At 54.3% G+C, this 25,991-nt stretch overlaps 4 protein-coding genes across 4 annotated transcripts; 2 read left to right on the top strand and 2 right to left on the bottom strand.

Annotated features, from left to right (window-relative positions):
• Positions 1 to 1,208: 1,208 nt before the first annotated feature.
• On the top strand, positions 1,209 to 3,102 carry C8A04DRAFT_8637 (uncharacterized protein; the record flags this gene model as incomplete). The annotated part of the gene is made up of 3 exons (XM_062785187.1): positions 1,209 to 1,372; positions 1,435 to 2,950; positions 3,076 to 3,102. 3 exons carry the CDS (start codon positions 1,209 to 1,211, stop codon positions 3,100 to 3,102), a joined length of 1,707 nt encoding a protein of 568 aa, XP_062641642.1.
• A 1,302-nt stretch (positions 3,103 to 4,404) lies between these two features.
• Positions 4,405 to 6,318, bottom strand: C8A04DRAFT_33731 (uncharacterized protein; the record flags this gene model as incomplete). The annotated part of the gene is made up of 1 exon (XM_062782573.1): positions 4,405 to 6,318. One exon carries the CDS (start codon positions 6,316 to 6,318, stop codon positions 4,405 to 4,407), a length of 1,914 nt encoding a protein of 637 aa, XP_062641643.1.
• A 5,471-nt stretch (positions 6,319 to 11,789) lies between these two features.
• On the bottom strand, positions 11,790 to 13,126 carry C8A04DRAFT_33732 (putative rhamnogalacturonate lyase C; the record flags this gene model as incomplete). The annotated part of the gene is made up of 3 exons (XM_062782574.1): positions 11,790 to 12,745; positions 12,807 to 12,867; positions 12,971 to 13,126. 3 exons carry the CDS (start codon positions 13,124 to 13,126, stop codon positions 11,790 to 11,792), a joined length of 1,173 nt encoding a protein of 390 aa, XP_062641644.1.
• Positions 13,127 to 14,520: 1,394 nt separating this feature from the next.
• Positions 14,521 to 16,260, top strand: C8A04DRAFT_24076 (uncharacterized protein; the record flags this gene model as incomplete). Its single annotated transcript, XM_062778964.1, has 2 exons — positions 14,521 to 14,592; positions 14,725 to 16,260. 2 exons carry the CDS (start codon positions 14,521 to 14,523, stop codon positions 16,258 to 16,260), a joined length of 1,608 nt encoding a protein of 535 aa, XP_062641645.1.
• Positions 16,261 to 25,991: the final 9,731 nt, after the last annotated feature.

Here is a 25,991-nt window from a genome sequence, read left to right on the forward strand (position 1 = left end):
CTTGGTTGGTAAACCTCGCCGTAACAAATAGTCTCCAAGCTTGACGGAGTGATCCTAGAACCGTTTCCAGAATGCGCCAAACGACTCGTTTCCAGTCGGGAGCAAGAGGGGTGTCATGTAAGGCAAACAGCCCCTCGCTGAGCTCTGTAATACCACGATGGGCCATCCTCTGTAGTAATTGGTCGCTCTTGTGAAGGGGAAAGAACTCTGCGGGCCCAAGCCAGTGCGGCGGGTGTCCGACACTTAAGCTAAACTGGGGCAATCCAATAGGCGCATCGATTGGGAGCCTTTTCCTGGGTTGGGGTGCCGCCAGGTTGCAGTCACAAGAGCTTCGGTACCTCAACCTCCCCTAGCTAGGTACCTTATTTGTTCCAGGCCGCATGTGTCACAATTGCCGTGAAGTTGGATGGTCGCCAGCAGTGAGGTGTTTCAATTCTCCTAAGGACGTCATCGTTGTTGAAACCCGACCTCTGGAAGATTCCGTAGGTTTCAAATCGCGCAAGAGAAGCCCGGGCCAAACGACTTGAGAGGAACATCTACACTAATACTGTGGCAGGTATTGCTTTAAAGAGGTTGGTCGCAGCAAATGCCCCGCCGGAATTGAAACAAACCAGCGATGAACCCCTGCGAACTTTCCCCAACGTTATCACGTGTCAGTGACGTCGCTGGCGGCTGGGCTGGTTGAGGGGCCGTTTTCAGGGGTTGTCGTTGGTCAGATTGGGGAGAACAGCAAGATGCGTGGAAACTCATCTTGGTGTCAGAGGCAACCGCGCCGCGGCTCGATGAATGTTGCTTGTCAGCAAACCATGGACTCCCGCCCAACCACCAAAATCTAGCGCAGAAGGGCATTAACTTGGAAGCCGTGATCCTCTCCTCGCTCATCACAATCAGCACCCGATCAATCGATTGCCTCGACTCCCCCCAGGGATCATTTGTCGGCGGCGCAACGAAGCCGAGAAACCTGCGATCGAAGTCCCGTCATTCCGTTGCGTCGCACCGACTTTGCGCCCTGTTTGCTGGCTTAGGAGGAAGCACGTTGACGCCGTAACTCGTCGTTTGAACCCTGAGCGCCGACTCAGCCAGTTGCGCACATCCGACAAGACGTAGAACAAAAGGGGGGAAAGGTGCATAGCAACAACTGGCAATAAATTCAGGTCGGCGTTGGTGTTGGTATCGCGGATAATCTCAAACTGCCTCGTTTCGGTGCCATGGCGTCCACCTCGGCCGATGTCTCGGAGGGTGTTGGTGACCACATTGTGCGACCACGGGCCCGGAAGCCGCTTCACTCCCAGCTATCGCAAATCAGCAATGTATCCGAGGGAAGCGGCATGCTGGAGCTTCCGAGCAATGGCAATGGGACCGGGTCAACAAGGTAGGCTGAATTAGTTTTACTTACGAGCAGCAGCGTAGCTTACCGCCCATTTCTCTCTACAGTGGCCGCTCAACTCCCGTCCCGCCCGATGCGCCGCCTTCCGTGAAGTCCCTTTCGACCGCCCGCAAGCAGGTTCGCGCGGAGCAGCGCCGCCGGCTCTTCCCAACGATCGAATTCGCTAGCCGAGTCTCCCACTTCGATCCAAACAGCGACTACCGCGATTTTCGTGGCTTTTTCAATCTCTTTTGGATTGGCCTCGCTATTATGGCAATAACATCGATGCTGCGGAATATCAAAGACACGGGATATCCTCTACGTGTGGAGATCTGGAGTCTCTTTACCGTTAAGCTCTGGCACCTAGCCATTGCCGACGGGCTGATGGTGGCTACTACTGCCGTCTCATTGCCCTTGCACCGTGTCTTCAGAGCCGCACCATCTAGCAGCGCATTGACCTGGAGCAAAGGCGGGATGGCTATCATGAGCGTTTACCAAGTTGTATGGCTTGCGTTCTGGATTGCAGTACCTTTCTTGTTGGACTGGACGTGGACCTCTCAAGTCTTCTTCCTGCTACACACTATGGTGATTCTCATGAAGATGCACTCCTATCTATTTTACAACGGGCACCTAAGCGAAACGGAAAAGCGTTTACGCGAGTTGGACGATCCTTCCACTGCATCACGAGCACCCGCATACCTTTACCCGACTCTCGAGAATCCCCTGGGCATGATGACGAGCCCCAAGAGAGCCGAGGCTAAGGCCAATGGAGGTGAGGGGAATGGCATGCTTGGGGATACAGATGAGGTCTCCCAACTCCGCGAAGACTTGGCCCGTGAGTTGACAAGTCCAATTGGTAACATCACGTACCCGGCCAACTTGACATGGGCAAATTATGCGGACTATATATGCTGCCCGACCCTTTGTTACGAAATCGAATACCCTCGGAACGATCAGATCGACTGGCAGAATCTCCTCTCCAAAATTGCCGCCATCTTCGGTTGCATCTTTCTCCTGACCATCATTTCTGAGGAGTTTATTCTGCCAGCCTTGGTTGATGCGTCCAAGAGGCTTGGGCCATCCTTTCACGCGGCCGACTCACCCTTAACAGTACTTGAGGTCCTCCTCATCCTCGCCGAGACCATCTCGTGGTTACTCTTCCCCTTCATGTTGACTTTCCTGCTCGTCTTCCTCGTCATCTTCGAGTACGTCCTCGGCGCCTGCGCCGAGATCACCCGGTTCGCAGATCGGCACTTTTACAGCGACTGGTGGAACAGCACCGACTGGATGGAATTCTCGCGCGAGTGGAACGTACCTGTCTACAGCTTCCTACGTCGCCACGTCTACAGTGCCAGCCGCCCCCATATCGGCAAGGCCAACGCTACCGTCATCACCTTCTTGATTAGCGCTATCGGCCACGAAATCGTCATGGCTTGCATCACTAAGAAGCTACGCGGCTACGGCTTCATCTGTCAAATGCTCCAGCTCCCTATCGTGATGCTACAGCGGACGAAATGGGTTCGTGGCCGAAAAACCTTCAATAATGTGTGCTTCTGGTGTAGCATGATCCTGGGTCTAAGTTTGGTACGTGCTTAATTCCTCCTCCACTACCACCTTCTTCCGTGGGGGTTTACAGGACCAATTAAGGAGTCGTCGCATTTATTGTTATGTCAATGATTGATGGGTAACTAACACGCTCTTCTCCACAGATTTGCTCACTGTATGTCTTGGTATAAAGCGCGGGGCACCAAGTACAGGAGTGGGACTGGCCGTCAGTGGTGTTTTGGTCGTTGACACCTCAGCATGCATTGGGGCACGTGGGCACGTGGTACAGTTCACGGACGAACCGCTGTGCCTGCGCCTCTCACCCCCCAACCTGCCAACGCCGTGCCACGCGGCATTGCCCCGTTTAGCCCGATGTTGGTTCATTTGTTTTGCGCGGGGCTGTCGTTGTGGGCGGTCGACAGACCACTGAGGCATGGAAAGCCATAGACTGCCTCATCTCTGAGTGGCCTAGGGCTGTGGTCTGGGCAGCAAGGGAGGGCGAGGGGGCGATAGATTCCCTCTTTGAGCACCCCGGGCGGTGCGAAAGCACTGGTTACGTGGTATGACCTTGAGGGTTTGTGTTTTGGAGCGGAAAAGAAGCCTGTTTTGTTTTATTTGCCGCGTTCTTGCTCGAGCCTGCTGTACACGTGGAAGAATCACATACCTTTTTAGATCTGATTTTACGGAGTTAACTAGCGACAGCTGCGGAAAATGCTAGCATGTTTTAGGATTTTAGACAAGAAGGCGATGGCGGACAATATGAGTTGACGAGACTATACATTCAGGTCTTGACATGGATCCAAAAAGTACCATATAAGATTGGAGATTGTAATCACGGATGCGTTATTTGATATGTGTTTGAATTTACGGAGACGAGCACGTCGCCGCCATAATGTCATAACTTCCTACCTACATCATCCAATGACAAACCAGGAGTTCAAGGAAAAAGGAACCAAAATCGACGACAAAACAAGGATCCCAAAAGATGCTCTCATCCAGTCATTGCAATTCCCATCCTCCCTCCCCACGGCTAACGGATGATTCCCTTTCCTGCCCCCCCTCCGCACTTGAACATGTCTTATCTCATGCTGGTCCACCCATTTCGTGTTCCATGCTGTGACGACCTGCCAAACCATATATCGCACCATGATGGGGTCAGAAAGCTCCGGAATCAAGGAAATGGCGGGTACGACTGGTTCGTTACTGTTTTGTTTTCATGACACCTGCCCGTCAACGGTGTAGTGATATGGTCGTGGAAGGAAAAAAAAATAAGAAGCCAGATACTCCGATGTGCGTTCCAACCCCCCAGCGCCAACGAGAAAAGGAGATACAGATGGTGGGGGAAATGAAGGAAAAAAAAAAAACTCGTCAAGCCTCATCATCGTAATTTCATGCCTAAGTACTTACTATCATCCACTCATTAAAGATTAGAACAGAAATCGCAAGCAGATGTGAGAAAATATGCCAACAGCTTCCAGTGTTCCCCACTTTGACTATTGCACCAGACGTACATCCGAGGGATGAGAGGCGTAGTACGGCGTTTGGTAGGGCATCTCAAACTTCGAGAACTGGATATCATCAGACTTTGCAAAGTTGATATCACTGTGGTCGTAGGCTTTTGAGTGCTTAACTCGGAGAGGGGTGCTGCTGTGGTACGACGATGGGGAGCGTCCCATTTGGTCCACCGCCTCGGCCGCATAGCGTCGATTGGAATTGGGCGACTCGCCGTACACGTACTGAGAATCAATCTTGGATGTCTTCCCCTCGACGACCTTGTAACGCGTAGGCTGGCCGGAAGGCGACCGTGTGCGACGGCTGCGGTGCCGACGACGCTCACGGTCTTCTTCTGATTCCACCTCGTCGTAGTATTCAGCGACTGAGTTGCTCCCCGGCGCCCAAGTTTGTGTGCGAGAGAGAGACGGCACAGGGCGGTACGATGACTCGTGTGGCGCCGTTTGTGAACGGCTGACCCGTGGGGGAGACTCCGTGAGGGTAATGGGAGTGGTGTAAGACTTAGAGAGGACTGGAATCGGCCTGCTCTTGGATGGAGTGATGTCCGAAACGTCATATTTGAGTTTCTCGCGCGATCTCGAAGCATCGTTAGAGGCGCGGCGGGCGGCAGCGCGAGATGCTGAGTTCCGGATACTCTCCTCCTCTAGGTCGACGGGAGGGGGTGTCGGCGCAGGGGGTGTGATGAAGTCAGCTACCGAAGGCATGAAAGACGCATCCGGGGGGGTGTCGGATTTTTTCCAAAAGGAGGAAACCTGCTGGCCGGTCCCGTGATTTTTCAAGTAGTTCGCAGCTTCTTCGTAAAGGTTGACGTGCTTATGGCCGCTGGCCACATGGGGTGACTTGGCACGGCGCGAACTTGACTTGTCCCTTTCCCTCTCCCTCTCCCTCTCCCTCTCCCTGTCTCTCTCTCTCTCCCTATCCCTATCCTTCTCCCTCTCCCTTTCCTTCTCTCGGTCGCGAGCACTATCGCGGTCCCGATCTCGCTCGCGTTCGCGCGTCTCTTCGTGCTTTCGACTGGAGGATCTTTTCTTTTCCGGCCGCGACGAGGACAATACGTGGGTCACGTCGTCAAGAATGATTCCTTCGGCCTCCACGTATGGGTCGTACTGCTCCACATAGGGCTGGTTGTGTCGGCGAGACTTGTCTTCGGCGCCTCGCCTTCGCTCCTTTTCTCGTTCCTTCTCCAGCCGCTTCCTCTCAGCATCGCGCAGCCCATGGTTCTTCCTCTCCTTTTCTTTCTCCTTCTCCCTCTCCCTCTCACGCTCTCGCTCGCGCTCTCTCTCCCGCTCCTTATCCCGCCCCTTATCCCGCAGCCGGGACTCATCCTCATCCTTCCTCCGCCTCCTCTCTTCTTTGTCCCTATCGCGTCTCTCCTCATCTCGCTTGGCAGGCTTCTCATAGCTTGCAGTCCTCCGGGCTTGCTTAGTGGACTCTTCGTACAGTGGAAACGTACGGGACGACGGCATCTCCTCCTGCGAGCGAGTGTGAGTGGTGGTCGAGTAGGTGTACACCTTTCCGCCCGACGGGGAACTCTTGTATCGCGGCTCGGTGGTGCGGATTTCGTAAGCCGAATATTTGGCAGCGGAGCGCGGGACAGAACTATTGGCCGAGTGCTTCACGTCTTGCTGGATCTTGGCGGCGCGTTGGAGCTCCGCGAGGTGCACCTTCTGCTCATATTTTGCTCTCTCGGCGTCATCGTTGAGTAGTTCCCATGCCTGCTGAACCTTTTGAAATTCATCAATCTTCAGCGCCTTCAATGTTGGGTCCTGGACCAGGATCTTATCCGGATGGCACTGTAGAACCAGTTTCTTGTATGCTGTTCGAATCTCGGCCTTGTCCGCGGATTTCTCAACACCGAGAACTTTCCACGGATCTGGGGGAAGTGTGGATGCCATTGCGAGGTGAGTGTATTTATTTCGTCAACCGCGAGCGGCCGGTCTCCCGTAAAGTGCCAGTTTCGGTCGGGGCGTACGGGGGGTAAAAATGGGCGAGAAGTGCGGCGGTGTCTAGCCCAAACGGAATGACGGCCGAGTAGGCTTTGAGGAGGTAGTAACAGTTGGCGCTCGACCTTTGATGGAGCGACTATCACATCCAAACCACGATGGCTTGGCTCGGTTCAGTCACAAAAGGAGTGTGGGGCGGCTGATGTCCCGTCAGGCGTGTGCGGCGAGTGGAATGAAAGGAAGTCTGGCTGTTCGCTCCGGAGAAAGAACCGCAGCCAGATGCAGGATTTAGAAGTACAGAAGCAGTGGTGCCTTGAAGAAGTACACGGGTGTACTGCGGAACCGTGGGATAGCGGGCGGGGAGAGAGAATGAGACTTAAAAAGAAGCGGTGCGAGCAAGGGGGGCGTATTGTCGGGTATATGGGATGAACAGGTCGGCTGGTGGAGTACGCCCTGGCACCAAGCAACCAGCGTTGCCGTCGTGGACTGGAGTGGCTCGGCCGTTGTTCCCTCGGATCCCGGTGACTGACGAAACGCAAAACAAATGGAGAAGAAGGAGAACAGAACAAGAGGGCGAAAGGTGGCCGTGTTTGCCGACCGCCTGGCAAATGATGGTCAGGGCCTGCCCAAAAATCCGGCCTGGTAGTTTGGCGAGGGGGGTTTGCTGTCGTGTTGTGTGGTGATGGGAGAGAAAGAAACGGGCGATGAGATCACCCTCGACCTCAAGAGGGACCTGAGATGGGGGGCGGCTTGTCAAGCGGCGGCCAGGGCGGGAGAGGGGGAATGGGAGAGGGGCACCATCCGCACGCGGCATCAATGTCCAGTGGAGCACTTGGGGCATTTGGGCGGGTGATGGCTGATCCCCTGGCTCGCCTGGCTTCCTCATGATGGGGGCAAAAAGAGGGTCGCGAGGGCCTACCAGTGGGGGACCAGCCGATGGGCACTGGGTGGGGCTGTCTTCTGCGGGCGGATGGGGTGTGGGGAGCGGTGGACCACTGAGGCCCTTCTTCAGCACAGCCCATTGGCTCCAATCGTCTTGCTTTTCCCGTTTGGGATGGCTGATGGCATCTTTGGTCGTCTCCTCTGGTTGTCCGTTCAGTTCCGTCGGTTTCTGCGCCCTCACCTAACACCAAGCTCTTCGTGCAGCGAGCTCAACAATGGGCCACACACTCTCAGGCGACAAGTTGCACGCAGCCAACCTTGCTTGCTTGCCAACCTCCACCGAGGACGGATCAGAATGGCCGTGTCGAGCCGACGCGGTCGATGGCCGGGATTGACAGCTTCCATTCTGGTATACGATGGCAAAAACCACTTTGTTGACAATGGGATTCCACAAGAGCAACCTGGAAGCCAGGTCCCGAGACGAACAACGGCGAGCGGGCGCGGCCGCAAAACAATCCCTGTCCACTACGAAGTCCATCCAACCCACTCCCCCCACCGCCGAGGCAGCTAGCACGAGGAGCTCGGCAAACAAAACGACAACGACAAGCCACATTTAAGATCCACCGAAAAATCGCCTTCGTGGCAACCGACGTGGAGGGCCGGGTCGAGGATTGCTTGACAAAGATGAATTTGCGCACCACGATCCAGGAGCCCGCCACAGAGGGGATTTCAAATGGCCTCGTAAAGTACTAAATTCGGGTTGAAAGATGGGCGAGGCCCAAGTGCGCCACAGACATAGCAACGACGCATTGCGCATTGCGCCGTGCCAAGCGTGCTTGGATCAGTGGCTGAGGTGGCGAAAAAGGGTCTTGAGCACTGCGCAGTCCTGAGTTCGTAATCCGTACATAGTTGCCCGGAGCGCCGGCCCCTGATGAAGATGGAGAATGTGGCAATGTTGCAGTACGATTCCGCAGTCTTTGAACCTCGGCGATGGATTAAAGGGGGCATCAATGGTGAATCCGAGGAAAGGGATAACGAATTTGGGGATTACCTTGCTAAAATTGCGCACACCGATGCAGGACGAAGTCTGTCGGGTCGACACCGCGCGACGAGATAACCGGCGGTGAAGAGACGCAGACCCGGTCCTCGCCCAGCAACGAGGTCACCTTGAGAACCCCATGCGCATCCTCACCGTCCCTCCGGTCAATCAAGGGCGATGGAACATTCGGAAGGATTCCTCATACAAATCCATCGTCTCGTTAAAGTTGGGCAACCCAGGCAACCCAGGCTGCTAGGTCAGGCAAAACAAGGGACAGGAACGCCTCGATGGAAAGTATACGTCTCTCACTCACTCAGCCTCGAGACTTCGACGCAGCCCGCTTATGATTCATCCGTCCTCCTCTCGCCTCACCTTCACTACATACACAGCATTCCTTAAGATCCGTTCTCTTCCGGTCAGCGAGGCCCGAGCCGCGGGTTGTGTTTCGTCCTCGGTGGCGCTCTCCGTGTGTGCGAGACGTCTCGTCTCGGCGTTCATGCACTGCTTTAACAAAGCACGCCGGCTGAGCAACGTATCGAACGAAGCTGCAAGATTGGGTGTCGTGTCTTCATCAAAGCGGGAACCCGCAGTTCGATCACCTTTTCCCCTTTCCTCCCATCCGTCGCGCCGTCCAGCGTTGCACTGCTCCAAACCGAACCCAAGAGGCTCTCGAGTCCCGATTCGATAGGACAGGTGGGTTTTGCCCAGGCCGACGCAGCGCCAGTGTGGTGCAGCCAGCAGATACCCGCAGCAATGCGAGGCGACTTGGCCGGCGTCCTCTGGTTTTCGCCAACCATTCCCTTTCCGTCGTGATGTCCTGCAGAAGGACGGCAATCATCCACCAGAAAAGGGCCCCGCGCTGATTCCATCACCTTCTCGAGGCCCCTCCGACTTCCCGGCAACCTTTCCTAGGAGCGTGACAGACTGACGAATTGACGAACCATGGTTTGAAGTCAACAGCCTGGCTCTGCTTTTTTTTTTTTTTTTTGGCCGTCAAGTTGGCGCCTGTCGCGCGCGCCGTCTCTTCTAACGCTTCGGAGATCGAGACGAACGAGCTGTTGAGACTGAGCCCCACAAGGACGCGGGATTCATTGCAGGTGTTTATGTAACTTAGCCCCCTCTTTGAAGCCCTGTGTGTTTTGCACTGTCGTATTGAGTTTCGCTCAGATTGATCTCCACACCAAGAGAGAAAGAAGGAGGGGGGAGACCAGAGTCTTGGAGATATCAGGCGGGGCGTTTTCCGTCAACTCAACCACCACACGCCCCGAACACAGACACCAACTCACGTAGGTATTGTACTCCGGATCTCGCTCAGCTTCGTTGGAGGAGGAGACCTGCACCAGTACCTAGGTCCCAGGGATGGCCGCAATTGGGTCGCCGAGCACCCGACAGTCAGCCTTGAGGAGCAGCATGCACAATCACAAATGCGCTCGAATAGCGAGGGCTATTCTCAACTTGGACAAACGGCCTCGATGGCGCGAGTCGTCGGAGGGGGATGTCCCCGTAAATCCACGGCCCTTACTTTCTGTTGGTCGATTAATCGGCATTTCGCGATGCCCCGATTCAAGTGATTCGTTGAGAGATATCTGCGTGCATCGACAATGACCCTCCCAGCGACCAACGCGGGGCCGGGTTTGAAGAGGGGAGGGGGTGGTACGGCCCCCACAACAACCAATCACTGAGGATGAGAGGCCGGGGTACGCAGGGACGAGATCCTCCTAGTGGTTCTCGCGGGCGGCAGTCGATGTGGATGTCTCACCTGCGCCTTTGGGTGCCTCAGGACGGGAGCTCAGGTGCTTGGGCTTCTCCTTCGGATCAACCCGCTGTCAAAGGGCGGCTGGACGGTTGGGCGGGAAACGTGGTCCCGACACAGCTACACTACGTTAACTCGGGGAGGGACTTGGGGGCAGCCAACAAACATCTTGAGAGGTCAACAACGGCTAGCATAAGACTCATTGGTCGCCCGCGCTCGAGGCGCTCCACCCGTCTCTGGCGGAATGTCCCCTGAGGCCCGGTCATGGACATTCAAAATCGAACACTCGTTCCATAATCACCAGCAATAGGTTGTTTTTACCCCACGCTGTGATACCGAGAAGTCCGCCCAGCTTCTGCGGCCGAAGGCGCCATGCCCATCCCCACGAGACTTTTGTCACAAGTCTCGATGCGCGGCTCCAACGTCCCTGTCTCCCCACACGCCACCCAAGCCGCGCTGACGAGTCAGGGGCAAGAGAACCAGCAGCGTTACCCCACCAAACTTCCACGTTACCCCTCGTGCCCTCTTCAGGACGTCGACCTGCCCCTCCCAAGACGCTCCTCAACAGGCTGGAGAGAAAACGAGGGTGAGACCAGGTCCGAGGATGGTTGAGGAGGATCGAGAGATGGACGAATGACGTGAATGGGGCAGATCTCCAGAACTCGTGCACAAGAGGTGTTGGTGGTCCACGAGGGGAGGCCCTTGTGGACGACGGCTCCGAAAAGGGGCATTTCAAAGCAGTTGCTGCCGCCGGACTGGTCTCACGTCAACTAGCTTTCCGCCAAACGGTTTGCGCAGAAAGGGCCCATCACACCCTCCTTCCTGTAAAAGACGATGCAGCAAGTGAGATTCAGTTCAAAGCACAACTCAGGGCTGCCCCTTCACCCCCACCACATCATGATTCGTCCCCGCGGCCGGCGTCCCCGAGTCCGGCTGCTTACGAGTCCAGCGGTGAGCCAGCCGCACTTGCTCTTAGTGATCTTATTCGCGTGTATGTTTTCACCTTGGTTTATGCATCTCCCTTCCGACAGAACATTCGTGACATTCCACAGCTGATGTTCGGTTCTTTCCCCTCCCGGTATTCCTTCGGTCCCATGACTGGATTCTTCCAAATGGCGGAAGATTCGGCTTTGGCCCCTGTTCCTCCTTGCGACAGGCCAGCAAGTGTTTTTGACCCCCGTCATGCCTCAGCAACGGATATTAGACGCTTCACAGATCCGCATTCGGTAACAGAGAAGAGAGTATAAACCATTAAAACGACACGAAAATACAGATGAAAAGGACCTCGAGTTTTCCCCATTTCTCCATGGAGGGCTACTTTGGGCGTTGAGCTTGGGTTGATGACCGCACCGGCATCGGATTAACTTCTTGAATGAGGCTCCGGCAAAGTGTAAAAGTGATTGGTGGGCTATCCCTCGAGGGAGAGGCCCATGCTGCTGCTCTCAGAGGAAAATGTTGGAATATCAAACGTGGTCACCAAGGGACCACAGCTCAGGAGGGTACGGTCTGGAGCCTATCGTGAATATCTATTTGCCCACAGGTTCTCATTGCACTCGGCAATGGAGTTATGTCTCGCTCGCAGGGAACTTTGTCCCTCAACCACGTTGCCCGGGCATACAATACTGGGGATATGACAGCAAGAGTGTCGCGAGTCGGGCGATTGGATCACAAAGACGGTGTTTTTTTTTTATTTGTTTTTCATGTGACTTTTTGTTTCGGCCGTAGCGCGCCGGCAAAGCCATCTCTGTCTTACCTCCTCCACACGGGCAGATCAATATCCACGACGATCGGCTTGTTGAGCTGTTTCGCGCCCTTATGTGGCCAACCTGTGGTCATGATGGCACAGTTGACAACACATGTCTCTCGTCGGCCCGCACGGTTTGCCTCAGCCAGCGGATTTATACTCTGCTCTCCACACACTGAAGGGCCGGGGTCCAGGCTAGGACTCCCGGCCCGCCCCGTCGGGTCACACGACCCCGGCTGAGGTTCAGCACCGGCCTTGGGTTGAGGCTCGAGCCGGGGCTGGGACGAGGTGTGGTCGGGTGCGGAATTGGAAGAGAGACCTGGATCTTCCAAGTCAAAATCCAGCGGGCGCTTCCCTCCCCGGGCCGTGAGATCCACGAGACTCATCTTGGCCGACCTCGGATCGGGGTTGGGGTCTTCCCACATTTCCACCGCCAGCTCGGCAGCGGCTCCGTTTCCGGTTCCGATATCCCATCTCACACGCTGGGAACCTCGCGCTTGGTGGACGTGGCCGCAGACATGGAGCCGTGGCCGGACCTTAGCAAGGGTGTTGCGTAGTTCCCAGCAGCCGCAATCGTCATCGCAGTGCGAGAGCGCCGGCGTATGGGTGACTAGAATGTCGATGTCAGTTGGGATGGCGGACCAGAGCTCTGCTGCGTTGGCTTTTTCCCGATCATCTGTACCATTCGCCTCCGGAGCCGTCGGGTCCTGCGGGGAGCGCGGGTACATAAAGGCCCAGTTCCCGTATTGTGGGCTGTAAGGGGATCCGAAGATGGTGAACTCGGTGCCCGGGCCATCAGTACTTGTCAGCTTGATGGTTGCGCTCTCATGTTGGAGGTAAATGAGACTGCGGCTCGATTGAAAAAGGGATAGGCATTTGGCCGGGTCTTGATGTTCTTGGTTATGGAAACTCGGGCTATGTATCGTATAGAAGTCTTTATCCAAGGTAATATCGTGATTCCCTTTACATCGAGGTGAGTCTCCATCCGTGTGAGCGCCTTCGTTGACAGGGAGCGCCCTTACCCGCTATCACGATCTTTTTTTCGAAATTCGTTTTTTCAAGCCATTGAACAGCTTTAGAAAGCTGGGAAGAGGTCGGATAGTTTTCGATCAGTCGCCCTTCTCCTTCAAAACATACCTATGCTCTGGGAGGGCCGGCACCACTCGCTATGATCAATGTCACTTACCTCGGAGTAGCTCCCCTGGTTCGTGAGATCGCCAGCATGAATCAAAACATCGCCCTCCGGCAATTTGACGGCGCGATTGTGGGTGTCGCCAATGCATACAATTCTGGTCCGCCGTGTGTGACCGTTGGGCCGCACAGCTGACAGCGAGCTAGACATGGCGTTCTTCGCAACTTATCTCGAGGTGCAATGAGAAATTGGGCTTGGACCATTGTCTTGGCATGGTGTGTGATCGAAGTCGTTCAGCTGTTCAGGACGGCTGCGCAACCGATCAATTGGGTGCGGAAGGTGACCACAACCGGGATGGGTTGCTGGTCCGTGGGAAATGAGATGGGGCGTGCAACTGCCAACGGCCACCGTTGCTTGGAGCGCGCCGAGCTGCCAGTCAGAAGACCAGAACGACCCCAAAAACACCAACTAATGGCGAGAGCGAGTTTAATCACCCCATTTTTGAAGGTACGGGGACATCAGGCTCACATCTACCACGCCTTGGGAAGTAGACATATTTTAATCAATTAATTATTCAAGACACGGACATCGCGGATCGCCAAGTTGAAGATTGAATTGGTGTTGACGGGCTCGCCCATGAACGGCAGCACTGAAGAAAGCAAGAGCCCCTGCAAATACAGGCAGCCCCACATCGCGTCGCTTTGGCCAATCGTGTCTCCAAGGCAGATTAATCAAGCTTCCCCCCTGCCAGAATGCCATTCGACGGCGCCCCCTTCAAGCGAATTCTCGAACCTCTCGCGAGAACAGACGGCCATCCACGGGCCGCCCCCCAAGATTTCTTGTCGTCGTCTTTGGCTGGCCGTGAATCGCATGCAGCGACAGCTGATCGACTAAACAAAAGAAAGAACGCCAGAGGAGAGCATGCGCCATTCCGGGCCCCTCGCCCACGAATAATCTGGGACTGCAGGCTCTCGCCCTGACGCTCAATTCCTCTCCCCACCCCGACGCAATTCCTTGCAAAGGGCCATCCCGATCGCTGCCAGCGTCAACAGCCCGCGACACCACGGTCCTGCCTATACAGACACAGCGACTTCTCGGGAAAGAAAGTCTCTCCACGACACATCTTCAACTCCGAAAGCCATACCCCCTTCCTCCCGCAAGTCCGCAACAACACGCAACTCACACTCAGCACCTGCCTCGTCGACCCAATCACCAAACATCCGTCTAGTCCCCTGGAGGCAAGCCGGCGAATCAGTTGGCGGTGCGACCATCTACACGACGCGAAAATCTCCTTTTTTTCTCCGCGCATGTGTGTTTTGTCGTCTCAATAACTCCAGCCGCTGCACAACCGTTGGCCGACTTTGGCCCGCGAGAGTCTGGGTCCGGCTCGACAAAGACCGTCCCACTCTCGCTGGCAGCCTTCATCGATATTCTAATTTTAACGTTTTTGCCCTGGAAGCTTTGTGCTGGTGAACCACTATCAATCACAGCCGAAGCTTCCCCCATCGTCCCGACTTTTCTTCAACAATCAATTGTCAAGTGGCCGAAAGTTTGAAGCGGCCATCTAGACAGCGAACCTCTCCGCTTCCCGAAACATGGCCACCATGTCCCAGACGGCGACGGCGATCACGTCAACTCCTTATGTCTGGGAAGATGTCTTACCAAACGAGCAGGAGGTAAGTCAATCCGCCACGGCAACCGCACCCCCCTTCGCAGACTACAGACTTCACCTACTACAATCATCGCCTCGTACTTTTTACGCTCATGTCACCGAGTTGAGACATAAACTAAACCAACCATCCTCACAGACTTTCCATGATGAGAAGACGTCGGTGATTGAGAACAACTCGCCCGCGTCGGCCCGGCCACCACTAGCATTTCAAAACGGGAACTCCGTCACGCGCACCCCAGCGAACCCCCAGTCCTCTTCCGAGAGCTACAGCGATGAGGAACCCTTCGATGCCGTCCACTCTGCGTCTCTTGATCACACGGAGCGAACGCCTCGCCTCATCCAAGATCATGGACTGCCCGGGAGCCCGATTGACCAGCGCACGACAGCGAAAGGGGATTCTTCGGAGGCTATGCACAAAAAGGTTTTGGCGGGGCGGCACCCGAATATGGACAACGACGAAAATTCAAAATGGATTCACCGAGACAAGCTCGCAAAGATTGAAAGCGAGGAACTCCAGGCTGCCGGCATTTTCCTGCCCCGCCAAAGGGATAGAGCAAGATCGAAAAGTCAAAATAGGCCAAAACGGGACCAGAGCCAGGACCAAGCCAATGGGTCGGGCAGGTCGATCGGGGGACCTGAGTCCATTGTCTCGCGCTCAAGGAAGAATTCGGCAGCCACAACGACCGATGCAAGAACGGTTGATCTTTCAATCATTCCTAGCTGGGATCTGAGACGCCCATCGGAGATATTAGAAGAGGGAGATGGGCACTGGACATCTAACGGAACTGGCAAAGGATCTTCCCGAATCCCGGTGGCAAAGACCAGCCCGGCCCCTCTGCCAAACGAGCATCTCGCACGGGACACGCGCCTAACGCGGAAGCGAGAGGGGAGCCCTGGCGAAGAAGACTCGATAACATATCCCAAGCCACGGGCCCGGAGTGGCAGTACGGGCAACGCCCTCAGTCCCACAAAAACGGCGGGGGCCGGTTCGGGTGGACAAAACACGAAACGACCCGACTCCTCTCCTAAGAAAACGGGGACGGCGGCAGGCGCAAGAAAACCGAAACCGGCCAATGGCTCCGCGGGACGGCCGAAGACAAGGGGTGGCCCGAGCAAAGACTCCACGAGCAGCGGAAACGGCACTCGACCATCAACCAGATCCGGAGATCGTGAGTTTTCGACCGGCAACTCCAAGCCGATGGAAGGCGAACCTCCATGGATGGTCTCAGCTTATCGCCCTGACCCGCGGCTCCCGCCAGACCAGCAGCTGCTACCGACAGTCGCGAAACGTTTACAGCAGGAAAAATGGGAGCGGGAGGGCAAGTTCGGAAGTGTCTATGACAAAGAATTCAGGCCGCTCACCGACGAAGGCTTCCTCAGACCCCCTGAAGGCAGCGGGCAGGAGCAGGAAGCAGAGAAAGTCACTGAAGATGAGCAGCAGGACGAACAACCCGGGTGGCCGTTGAAAGGGGATTCAAAGAATTCGGCGATCCCAGGCCGATCGAATTCGTACTCCACCATGCCTAAGATTTCCGACACGCCTGTCAACACAATGCCGAGCCCCAGGACACCGGGTCATCAGTCGCAGCCCTCGCAAACGACCAAGGCACCTGAACCAGCCGAAGAACCGGAAGACAAGAAGGCGGGGTGCGGCTGTTGCATCGTGATGTAATCGAAGCCCCAGCCCCAGGGCCGTCACGTCGAATACATGCCCTCAACCACATCCCCATCGCCATTAGCCCACATCTCCTAGCGCCCGCTTAGTGGAATCACCCATATTACCATTCGGGGGACAGATCAGCTTGGCCCCTCTCCGTTCTTCTAACTACCTACTGTTGGAGACCACCCGACTTACGACGAGACGACTTTTCTTGATTTTAAGCGTCTTCCAACAAATTTCCTTTTCTCTTCGACATCCCGACATCGCACACGGCCTATATTTTGCAAGCAACCCCCAGTCCGCACCAGGCCTCATATCGTTCCATTTGTTCTTTTTTATTCCATACACAGTTTGGCGTATCTCTTGCTGTATCCGTGTCTTCCACTTGGTGGAATACGCCAAGAAGACTAGGACCTACTAAGGGGGCGCCAAAGCACCATCATGTACTCTCGTGGCCAGGAGCCTCGGGGACCTTGTAATACAGAGGGGAGGATTCCCTTAAGCCTACATTGTTTTTGTCAATCTCCCCTTGTTTGCCCTTTTTTGCACCATCCGGTCGGTTGTCCGGAAATGCACACTGCCTCAACTGCTGCCTCCTCGTCGCCATGGGCGGGCCGCTGTCCTCATACACCTGAACAACAGGTACGGTCTCGGTCCTTGTCGTTTTTTTCTTTTACTTCCCTCGACTGGACGATTGGAGTGATGTTGGCCTATTGTGGGCTGAAAGGGGAAGAGGTCCATGCCTAACTATGTCGACCGGCGTTTTTCTTTTTTTTGGCTGTTCAGTGTTGTCTTTCCCTTTGGCTGTACATATTTAGAACGTCGAAAGTTGGGGTTCTGTTTGAGTGGCTTGCTGGATTTATCTGCTTTCTTGACTATTGACAGGACGGGAAAGGAAAGGGAGGGGAAGGGTCGCGTTTTCACCAGTTGTTCTCTATCTTGGCGGGGGAGTTCATTTATTAGGAAAATCGCTCAGCTCAACAAGATATCGGAGCGTAGTACCAAAGATAATTCGATGCCTTGCCATAGTTGTGTGTTTCCCTGAAAATCCGGTGTGACCCCTAGGTGTGAGTTGGAGGCCCTGTCGCCCGCATTTCGCCATCAATCCCCTCATGAGAGAACGATAAACCTACACAAATCTTCTTTGAACGCCACAACCACCAGGGCGCCATCGAGTTCATAGTGTTGGCATCATGTCTTTACGATGTCCCTACATACCCCGCAAAGTCAACTACGTCCTGGAGATCGTGTCCTTCTCCCTTGCTATTACCCGTGATGAAGAAGCACCACGGCTCAAATCCCCTCTTTTCTTCTACTTCCGTATCCTGTCCTGGCATAAGTTCCGTTCGGGGCTGACAGAAGCCGGACGGCGTCTATTATCCTGTGCAAAACTGTATAAAGCCCACTCATCAAGCTTATATATGTCGTGGATATTATTCTCAGCATCCCATGTTCTTTAGCCAGCGAACCGTCTCATCGGTATGTGCATGTCAGTTACGTTGGGCTTCTAGCAGCTGTGGTGTACGTTTGATGGGAAATGGAGTATTGGCTGGAGGGGACCTTGCCTCCCATCAGACCCGCGGAGACGGTTGACAACAAGTCTGAAAGGAAGTGTAGCAAGGGGAGGAACATTTTACCGGTCCAGCCTACTCGTGAGGGGGGCCATGGTGAAAGAATCCCTGTGTGGACAGTATTCGATACCGTTAAGTCGTTGTAAGTCAGTCACAACAAAATCTTTTCCAAAAGGCATACGCGTCAATAGTTTCGGGTGTTTGAGATGATAGGAGCTAGGACCTAGTGATCGTGAGGAGGACACCGGGTGGGTAGGCACCTACCTAGGTAGGTAGCTAGGTAGGTGGTGGGTGTTCCCGAGGGCCACGCACTTCCATGTCTTCCTCCCTATGTTGTGTCCGCCCAGAACCTTGCCCAGCTCACGACCTCGGGGTGATGAGCAAAATCTGACGCACCTTCGTCGCAGTTTCTATGAAACAAACACGCCCCTTTACATCCTCGGGCCTATTTCCAACAAGAGCATTGCCTTACATGTGGCATCCCCAAGGTGCGGCATATTGGAACCTACAATCGATTTCGTACCTATTTGATAAAGGGTGATGCCTGTTTTGGGCGAGACGGGGCTAACGGTGGAGTTGCCCACCTTGACGAGGTGAAACCACTTGCTGGTGCTTCCCCCTTTAGAACACAGCTTTATTGGGAAGAGCTCCGTGACGCGTCAGGAAGGTCGACGTCTTCAAGCTATAGATGACGAATAAGTGAGCAAGCTCAAATATCGGTGGATACACAGTTACAGAAGGCTCATGCCTCTCCTCCTAATAATCTGACACAGCGTGAGATACCACGATACATACTGGATCACAATGAGACAAACTCGGGTGCGTAGCAGGGAAGAGCACCATACACATTACTAGCTAGTATCTTAATACAGACCAACCGTTGGGCGGCTCATGATGAGTTTAGTTGTGGAACAAAGTACACTTCATAATTACGGAGCTCTCGAGCACCGATGGACAAGGTTGTGTCTTGATCTGCGTTGTACCTAAACGGGAAGACTTCGGCCACCCCGCCAACCCTAAACACAAGAATTATACAAAGTCGGTGACTCTCGGCCATACTATCAGTCATATTTGGGGAGCGTTCTCACTGGCCGAGACTTGAGATGTCGGGAGTCGTATTGGGGATGAGGCGTCGTGGTCAGCGAAGCGGACAACTTCGGTTGATAGATACGGGGAAGCAAAATTGAGAATGTATACATACATGTATGTACTGTACATGGACAAGTTTTCAATTAGCGAGGAGACTTCAAATTGTTTTTGTTTTTCGACTTGTCTAAGATCTATTCCTTTTCCCACGCCCACAAAGTTAGAAACGTTCACTTACCGGTACGAATACTCTCCAACTACCCACGTGCTCCCTTAGCCAGCGAGACAATCAGTTTCTCGATCCTTGACGGGTCAAACCCAAACGACGGGAAGAGTTCGGGTTCTTAGGGTTCACGTGGAACGGACAGCTTTTTTGTCGATCCTGGCTTCTAGGCCGTCCTGTCGAAGCGAGGTTTGAGAACGGAGTCACCGCGGAAAGGTCGACACAGGCCAATCATTGACTGCTTGTAAATGGCTTTGTTGATGCTCGCATGTCTTTTTCTTTCAAGGTTTCGCGTTTGGTCAGCAGGTGGCGGATCTTTGGGGTTGCGGCGAACCAATCGACCGGTCTCGAACGTTGCGTGGAAAGTCGCGAGGCGAAGATGCTGCGTGCCAAGCATAGGAGATTGCTGAGATGCCGGGTCTTTCGGAAGAGGGCCAGACTTCTTTCTTTCTCAGGCCCAGGAAGGCAACCACATTTTCCCCCCCGCGAGGCAGGAAGAGGGTTTGGAGCAAAGCAAGGCCTGCCTGGGAAGGTTTCCTACATTGCACTACACTGCGAGTAGTCTTTCTTACCCACCCTGCCCCCTTGCCCAATTTCCCCGCAACAGGCGACGAGACAGTCCTCAAATTCACAGTGGACGTTTCTGAGAAATGAAGCCAACGGCAAGTGGGTCCCAAGGTGAAACATTCTTTTGTCCCACGGGGAATTAAAGGCCTCTCAGAGGACTGGGCCCGTCCACGAAAGAGCTTGCATGAATGGGATGAAAGCTTTTGTTTTGAGCTCCAGTCATCATACCATCTGGGAGTCGGAAGAAGGAAGGAAAATGACAGCTCGACACTGACGCTGCACACACTGTGGGAGCTCACTTACGTACCTAGGTAGTAGACACGCCGTATCGGGATTCACAGTCCCGAGCCTCACGCCTGCTAGTTATGTAGAGCCGTGTATGGTTTCGATCTGAGCAACATGGCGTCGAGTTATCATGAAAGTTGGATCGGAGGCATCGGACCACACTGTTACGCAATGTCAGGAAGGCTTTGCGGCTGGGCAGTTATGGACGTGTAATCGCAGATTCGGTCTCTTGAACCTCGATGGCGGGGTGGTGGCCCCACTACAGATTGCCTAAAAGAAAGGCGGCCAGATCGGGCTTCTTGGTTGCGATCGCGCCTTCAAACGCCACACAAAATACACCAAAACCCAAGCCGATTCTAGACCAACAAGCGACGGTCTCAGGCCGTGATATGGAAATGATGATGGTTCTGTGCAGCCGTGATAATGCAAAACACACAGAGGTGAAGGTACATATGATCATGATGAGGTGACCGATGGTCGTCTGCCAGTCCCAAGAATTTTCGTCCCACCTTTCGACCTCCAGCTGTTGTGGGCCTGCCAAGAAAAGGCCCATCCACTCTAAACAGGCCTAGAAAATAGACAAAGAAAACAGCATGAAAATGAACCGTATCCATGAGTCATTGACAGAAGTAGCTTCTCCCTCGTCGGTTCACTTATCGTTGCTAACAAACACCGCGAACAAGACGCTGCCCGGTCATTGATTGAGCCAAACATTCAAAGCCGAGACAGTCTGAGGGAGGAGTGTGGCCAGGGCAGTTCGGCGACGTACACTACACATTCGTACGGAAGTGTAATTACCTGACCTTACACCTCTCCGCACCCCACACCCCTGAGTGGGCCATTTGAACCTCGGATTTCCACACCCCCCCCCTTGGTTCCAGGGCGCCCAGGATCCCAGCCTTTCCATTCCTTGGCCATCGGGGCTAGAGCCAGAGCCATGCGTTGGTCTGGCCCAGCCCATCTCCCGCAGCACTCGCACTCTCCCCGGAATAAAGCCCCGACAGCCCCCCCAACTTGCGGCCGCACCTTTTGAGAGCCAAACAACGTTTCGACTCACCACCCGACTAAACTTTCAAATGGTTTCAACTTAGACTCCACCTCGAAATCGCTCGCTCAGTTTAGCAACCTCATTTGCTTACCACTTCGCCAACAATGTCCTCCGCCACATCACGTCCCCCAGCAGTACCATACACCGGCAGCATCTCCTCCGCATCGACTTCATCTTCCTCTTCGGCATATTCAGGGTCTGATTCGGACCTCCCCTCATCTAGCGCGATGAGCTCTACGACCGTCGCGCGGCGCAGCATGGATTCACCCTCTCGTCCCACCGTCCAGGTCGCCGTCATCCGCTGCTTGCGATGTGCGCGTGCCGAGGAAATCACCTCGACCGACGACCCGAGCCTCTCCGGCATGGTCCAGATCGGAACCAACATTTACTACTGCACCCGTTGCGCTAAGATGGTCGGCTACACATGAATCTCGTACCCATGCGGACGAGGTGGGTGTATTTGTTTGGAATGCGCAACCAAAATGACCGGGCCGCCAGGACAACCAGTCTTCAACGGGCTCGCCGCCGATCTGGCCCCCCCATCATTCGACTCGACGGCATCTTCTGGCGCATGGCTGCAGCCGCAGGTCTCGGGGAGTCGGGTCTCGAGGCTAAGTTCCTCAGCCTTCCATGTCCCGATCCCCGCAGGCTGCTAGCTGTTACCTCCCGTGCCTGGCAGGTTGGTGGTTTGGGACGACAGCGCGACCGATGCCTAGACCCGATATTTCCGTTTTCCACCGGACTTCAGCAGCGCCTCAACCAACTAAGCCCGGACCTTCCCACGACATACCTCGCCTCGGCAATCGCTTCTTTTCTTGTTTTGACCTTGACCTAGATTTACTCCCGGGTACGCGGAAGCCATTTTACGCTCCGCCTTCTCCGGGTAGCAAGGGCTGTCGACATCAACAGCCCCGTGCGAGTCGCGGCCCATGAGCTGTGGCACCAAGTTTCCCGCAGTGGTCGCCCAACAGCGCGCAGCGCTTTCATCCTCCGTTCTAGAGCACAAATTCATCATTGTGCGTCAGGCCGCTGCGGGTTTCGACTCCGAAGCACCCCATTGGGTCGCCAAACTACCTCCAACCTGCGACACCACCCTTCCGCCAATCGCGCGCGGCCTTCACTGGTGGCTCTCCTTCCGTTCGCCAAGCCTCTGACGTCGACTTGCTTGGTGTCTTGGCCGATCTTTCAAAAAGAGGGGTCGGCGCATGCAACACGACGATGTTGTCGTGCTTCTGCGGCCTTTTATTCCCCTCTCATGTTGACACGAAGGGTTTCATTTCCCACACGCTGCATCTGGATAATGCATGCGCCTTGTTTACCCAACCTGTTACAGGCATCGGGCTTTCGATTTCCTTTTATCACTTCTTGTTTCAGCGCTAGGGTTCTTCAAGTTTGATTTCGGCATCAGCGACGGCGTCTTGGAAGAAATGAGGGGTGATGTAAAATTTGGGACGGGATACACTGGAACTGGCACACGCCGCAGGGCGTAAAACATGAGATACCAACATTTTACCTTTTCGGGGTGGAGTTATAGAAGCACGATACCAACATGTTATTGTATTTTTCCATGGCGTCCATATACAGTGAAGCATGAAACCGAAAAATCAAGAAACTGTTTCCCGATTTGCACCTAAATTTCGCCTCCGAGACTTTGGCAGGCTTGAGGAATTACGGCCTTCTAGGTAACGTGGTAACCAGGCTCTCTAGGTAGGTAGGTAGGTAGGTATGGCCGCTCCCCCAGCGCGGCTTTGTCTCGGTAACCTCTCCGAAAACGATGGGAAGCCCCGCAATTTCGAGGAACACATCAAACCTCTGTAGAACTTGGTACCCTTCAAACCAAGCTTCGTTGCTTCTTGTGCCTGGGAAAGAATGCAGTGAGGGAATACGTGGCACACACGACGCAGGGTGGCCGTGCAGCATCTCTGTCTCACATATGTGCCGCCGCACGCCGCCGAATTGAGCTGCAGAAATTGTACAAGAAGGGCAAGCTGCAGCTGTGTCGCACAACCTGCGGTCGCTGCGGATGACAACTCCCTCCTTCTGCCGCCGTCCAATCCAATGCAGGGCGGGCGGTTCACAGCCCCTGTTCGTTCGTCGCCGTCGCCGAGCCAATTACCTAGGGAGGTATTTTTCCAGCGATCATTCTCAGTACACAGTAGGTATGTATTGTAACGTTCAGAGATTTCCAGGAAGCGCAACAACCTGGAACCTCTCCCATCTTTTCTCACCAGGTAACCTTGAAGAGTTGGTGATTGCCGGCGTGTCGATTCCCTTGTCTGCCCGCTCGGCCCTTAGGTTTTGTGCCTGCAGCTTAGGGACGGTAGTGTACTGACTACCTTAGGTATGGATGTCTTTTCCGGTCTCGAACCCATGCCGGGCTCCAAGGCTGCAAGCTTGTTGTGTTGAGCGTCGACTTTTTTTCTTTCCACAAGGCGTCCAGTCCCTCGGGCTGGTGGATCTTCCGATGTGAATTTGCCACGCAGTCGGCGCGGCGCCCCAGTCCTCGGGAAAGATTCGGGTTTCTTGCCCAGCACCTTCCCTTGCTTCCATTTCTGTCCTGAGAAGCTTGAGGTCAATGATGATTTTTCGTCGTCCATCAACAGATTGAGTTTTCGGCAATTTTCCCGATTCCCAAACCCTCCAATAACATTTTCCGCAGCGGCCAGGGGGTTAGGCCCCAAGAACCGCGCCCTGTTTTCCCTGACTAGACCCTGCACATCGCTGTCATCAGCTTTGGGCTAGATGGTTCTTCGGGCATGTTGGCCCATGTAACTCCAAGGTCGGGACCTTCGTCGCTTTTCCTTGCTTTTCCTCGACCATCACCAGCTCCAAGCGCATTGCCCCCCGACAAAGAAAGATGGGAATGTCTCCGTACGTTAGAACCACACCCTATGCCTTTGATCCTTTGTGTTGAGGCGAGCTTTTACACGTATGTAATTTTCGAAATGATCATGCAAGCCGCGCAGCCTAGTTTTACCGACGAAGTGACCCTTGATTTTTTTCTACCACTCGGTACGTTTAAATTGAATTTAACTATTTGTTGCATTAGCCTCAGTTCTCGTTTGGCAGTGAAGAGAAGCCGTAGACACCTTTGCTAGTGTACACTCCTTACATGTAGTGTACGGATACCAGATTACCTCAAGGGTGCCCAGAAACGGGATCGTCGGCTTTGCTCCGCAGCCGGGGGGTTCTTCCCGGCCGCGTGTTCTCGACGCTGGCGATCCTTCGGGAAGTCACAGGCAACCGCAGATCGCGAGTTATGGCTTGCAGCCTTGAATCCACTCACGATGTTCGATCCTCAACTATTCTAAAGGCTGGATTGTTATCCTAAACTGCCTAGACTTCCGAGACTTCGCAGCAAAGAATGCAAGAGGATTTGAGTACCATGGTTCTCATGACGTAATTGTAAATCAGTTAGTTATTGAATGCCAAAAGGTTGGCAAACTTTCCGGTACTTGGCTTTTTGCTTGGCGGCATCGTGACTAGCACCGGCCAACTCACGAACCAACAGTAGTGATGCTGGCACAATAGTGCCCCGCTGAGGGGGCCGAGTCGAACATGAGAGACCTTGCCAACTATTGAGTCCTGTCGTAGTCTCAATAACTAGTTAGTTAGTGCGAGGGAACGTGGAGTTGACGGGCCCGCCAAAGTCGGAACAAGATACAAATTGTTATTTTACGCTCCGGTACGAGGAGACATGCGTCTCGGCCTGATACACCTATATGACGACACTTTGTCGACGCCAAGTCACTCAACTGGTCTTCGGGGAAGATGCCCTGCAATGCTGCAATACAACGAGCTGGATTGGCGAAAAGTCACAACGGCTAACTAGTTACTGGCCCAACTCTCACAAGTTTCGGATGGGCTTGAAGCCGAGATTGCTCCTCCGCAACAGCCCCCGCAAATTTCCTCGCACTCTGGCTTCGCTAGGTACAGATGTAGTTGGTTTGAGGAGGCTTGGTCGCTCGAGGGAACACACCCGGATGGCGGCGCTCGGTTTCGAAAATAATGTTCCTTTTCTTTTTCCTGCCCATCGCCGATGAAGAACGGGAAGCATGAAAAGTACCTAGTTTGGGAGAAAGGGGCAGCGTTCCCCGAGGCGAAGCAATGGTTGGCCCCCCACACTCCCCCCATCTCGGTCTATCTCGGTTACGTCGCGAACGTGCCGCCCTCACGTTCAAACTGTATCCATCTTGATCGTCGTTTGTGTTCAGGGCGGCTTGATCGAGACCACCGCTGTGAGCGATCGAGTGTGATCGGGGGGCCGGGGGGGGGGAGGGGGCTAGAACTGACTGATGCCGCCTGGCGTGGCTGTTACATTAGGTACTGTCGTGTACTGTACCTGAAAACATGTATGGAGGTACTCGTGTCGCTCCCCCTCGGAAACTTTGAAACATGGGCTACACAGCGTTGTTGTCTGTTTTTCGAAGTTGGCCGATTTATTCAGTGCTTGAATGTGGTTGTGGGCGCGCTCTTGGTTGTTGATACCTTGCATCGGCTACCCTTGTATCAACTTCTGTAGTAGGCAGTGTACACGTATCAGATTATAACCAGTGCTTACTGTAGTTTAGCGGATGTTTTCTGCTTTCTCTCTCAATTCCTGTGTCTTTTGCAGGCAGGCTGAGGTGTGCTTCAAATAGGTGAGGCCGGCACAGGTCACCGGGTCGTTGTAGAAAGTGGTTAGTTCCATTTCCGGATGAGTTGGCTGCTGACAACACTTCCCATGCCCATGTGCTCGCCTTTCACAAGCACAATTATAGAAAAGCCTCATTACCCCCGGGTCGGTGACCGCGACTAGCCCGCAGAAGCCAACCATACGCGTAACCACCACACCACCCACACTTCTCATCACAGAGACAGAACGCGCAGGGTGTCAGCCGCCGATGCAGCTGACCTTTCTGGAATAAACAGCCCCGTTTTGCCTCCTGCTTTCTCTCTGGTGCATTGCATTCTTCTCATCAAC

This window comes from Dichotomopilus funicola (assembly GCF_033296635.1).
Source record: "Dichotomopilus funicola strain CBS 141.50 unplaced genomic scaffold C8A04scaffold_1, whole genome shotgun sequence".
Lineage (NCBI taxonomy): Eukaryota > Fungi > Ascomycota > Sordariomycetes > Sordariales > Chaetomiaceae > Dichotomopilus > Dichotomopilus funicola.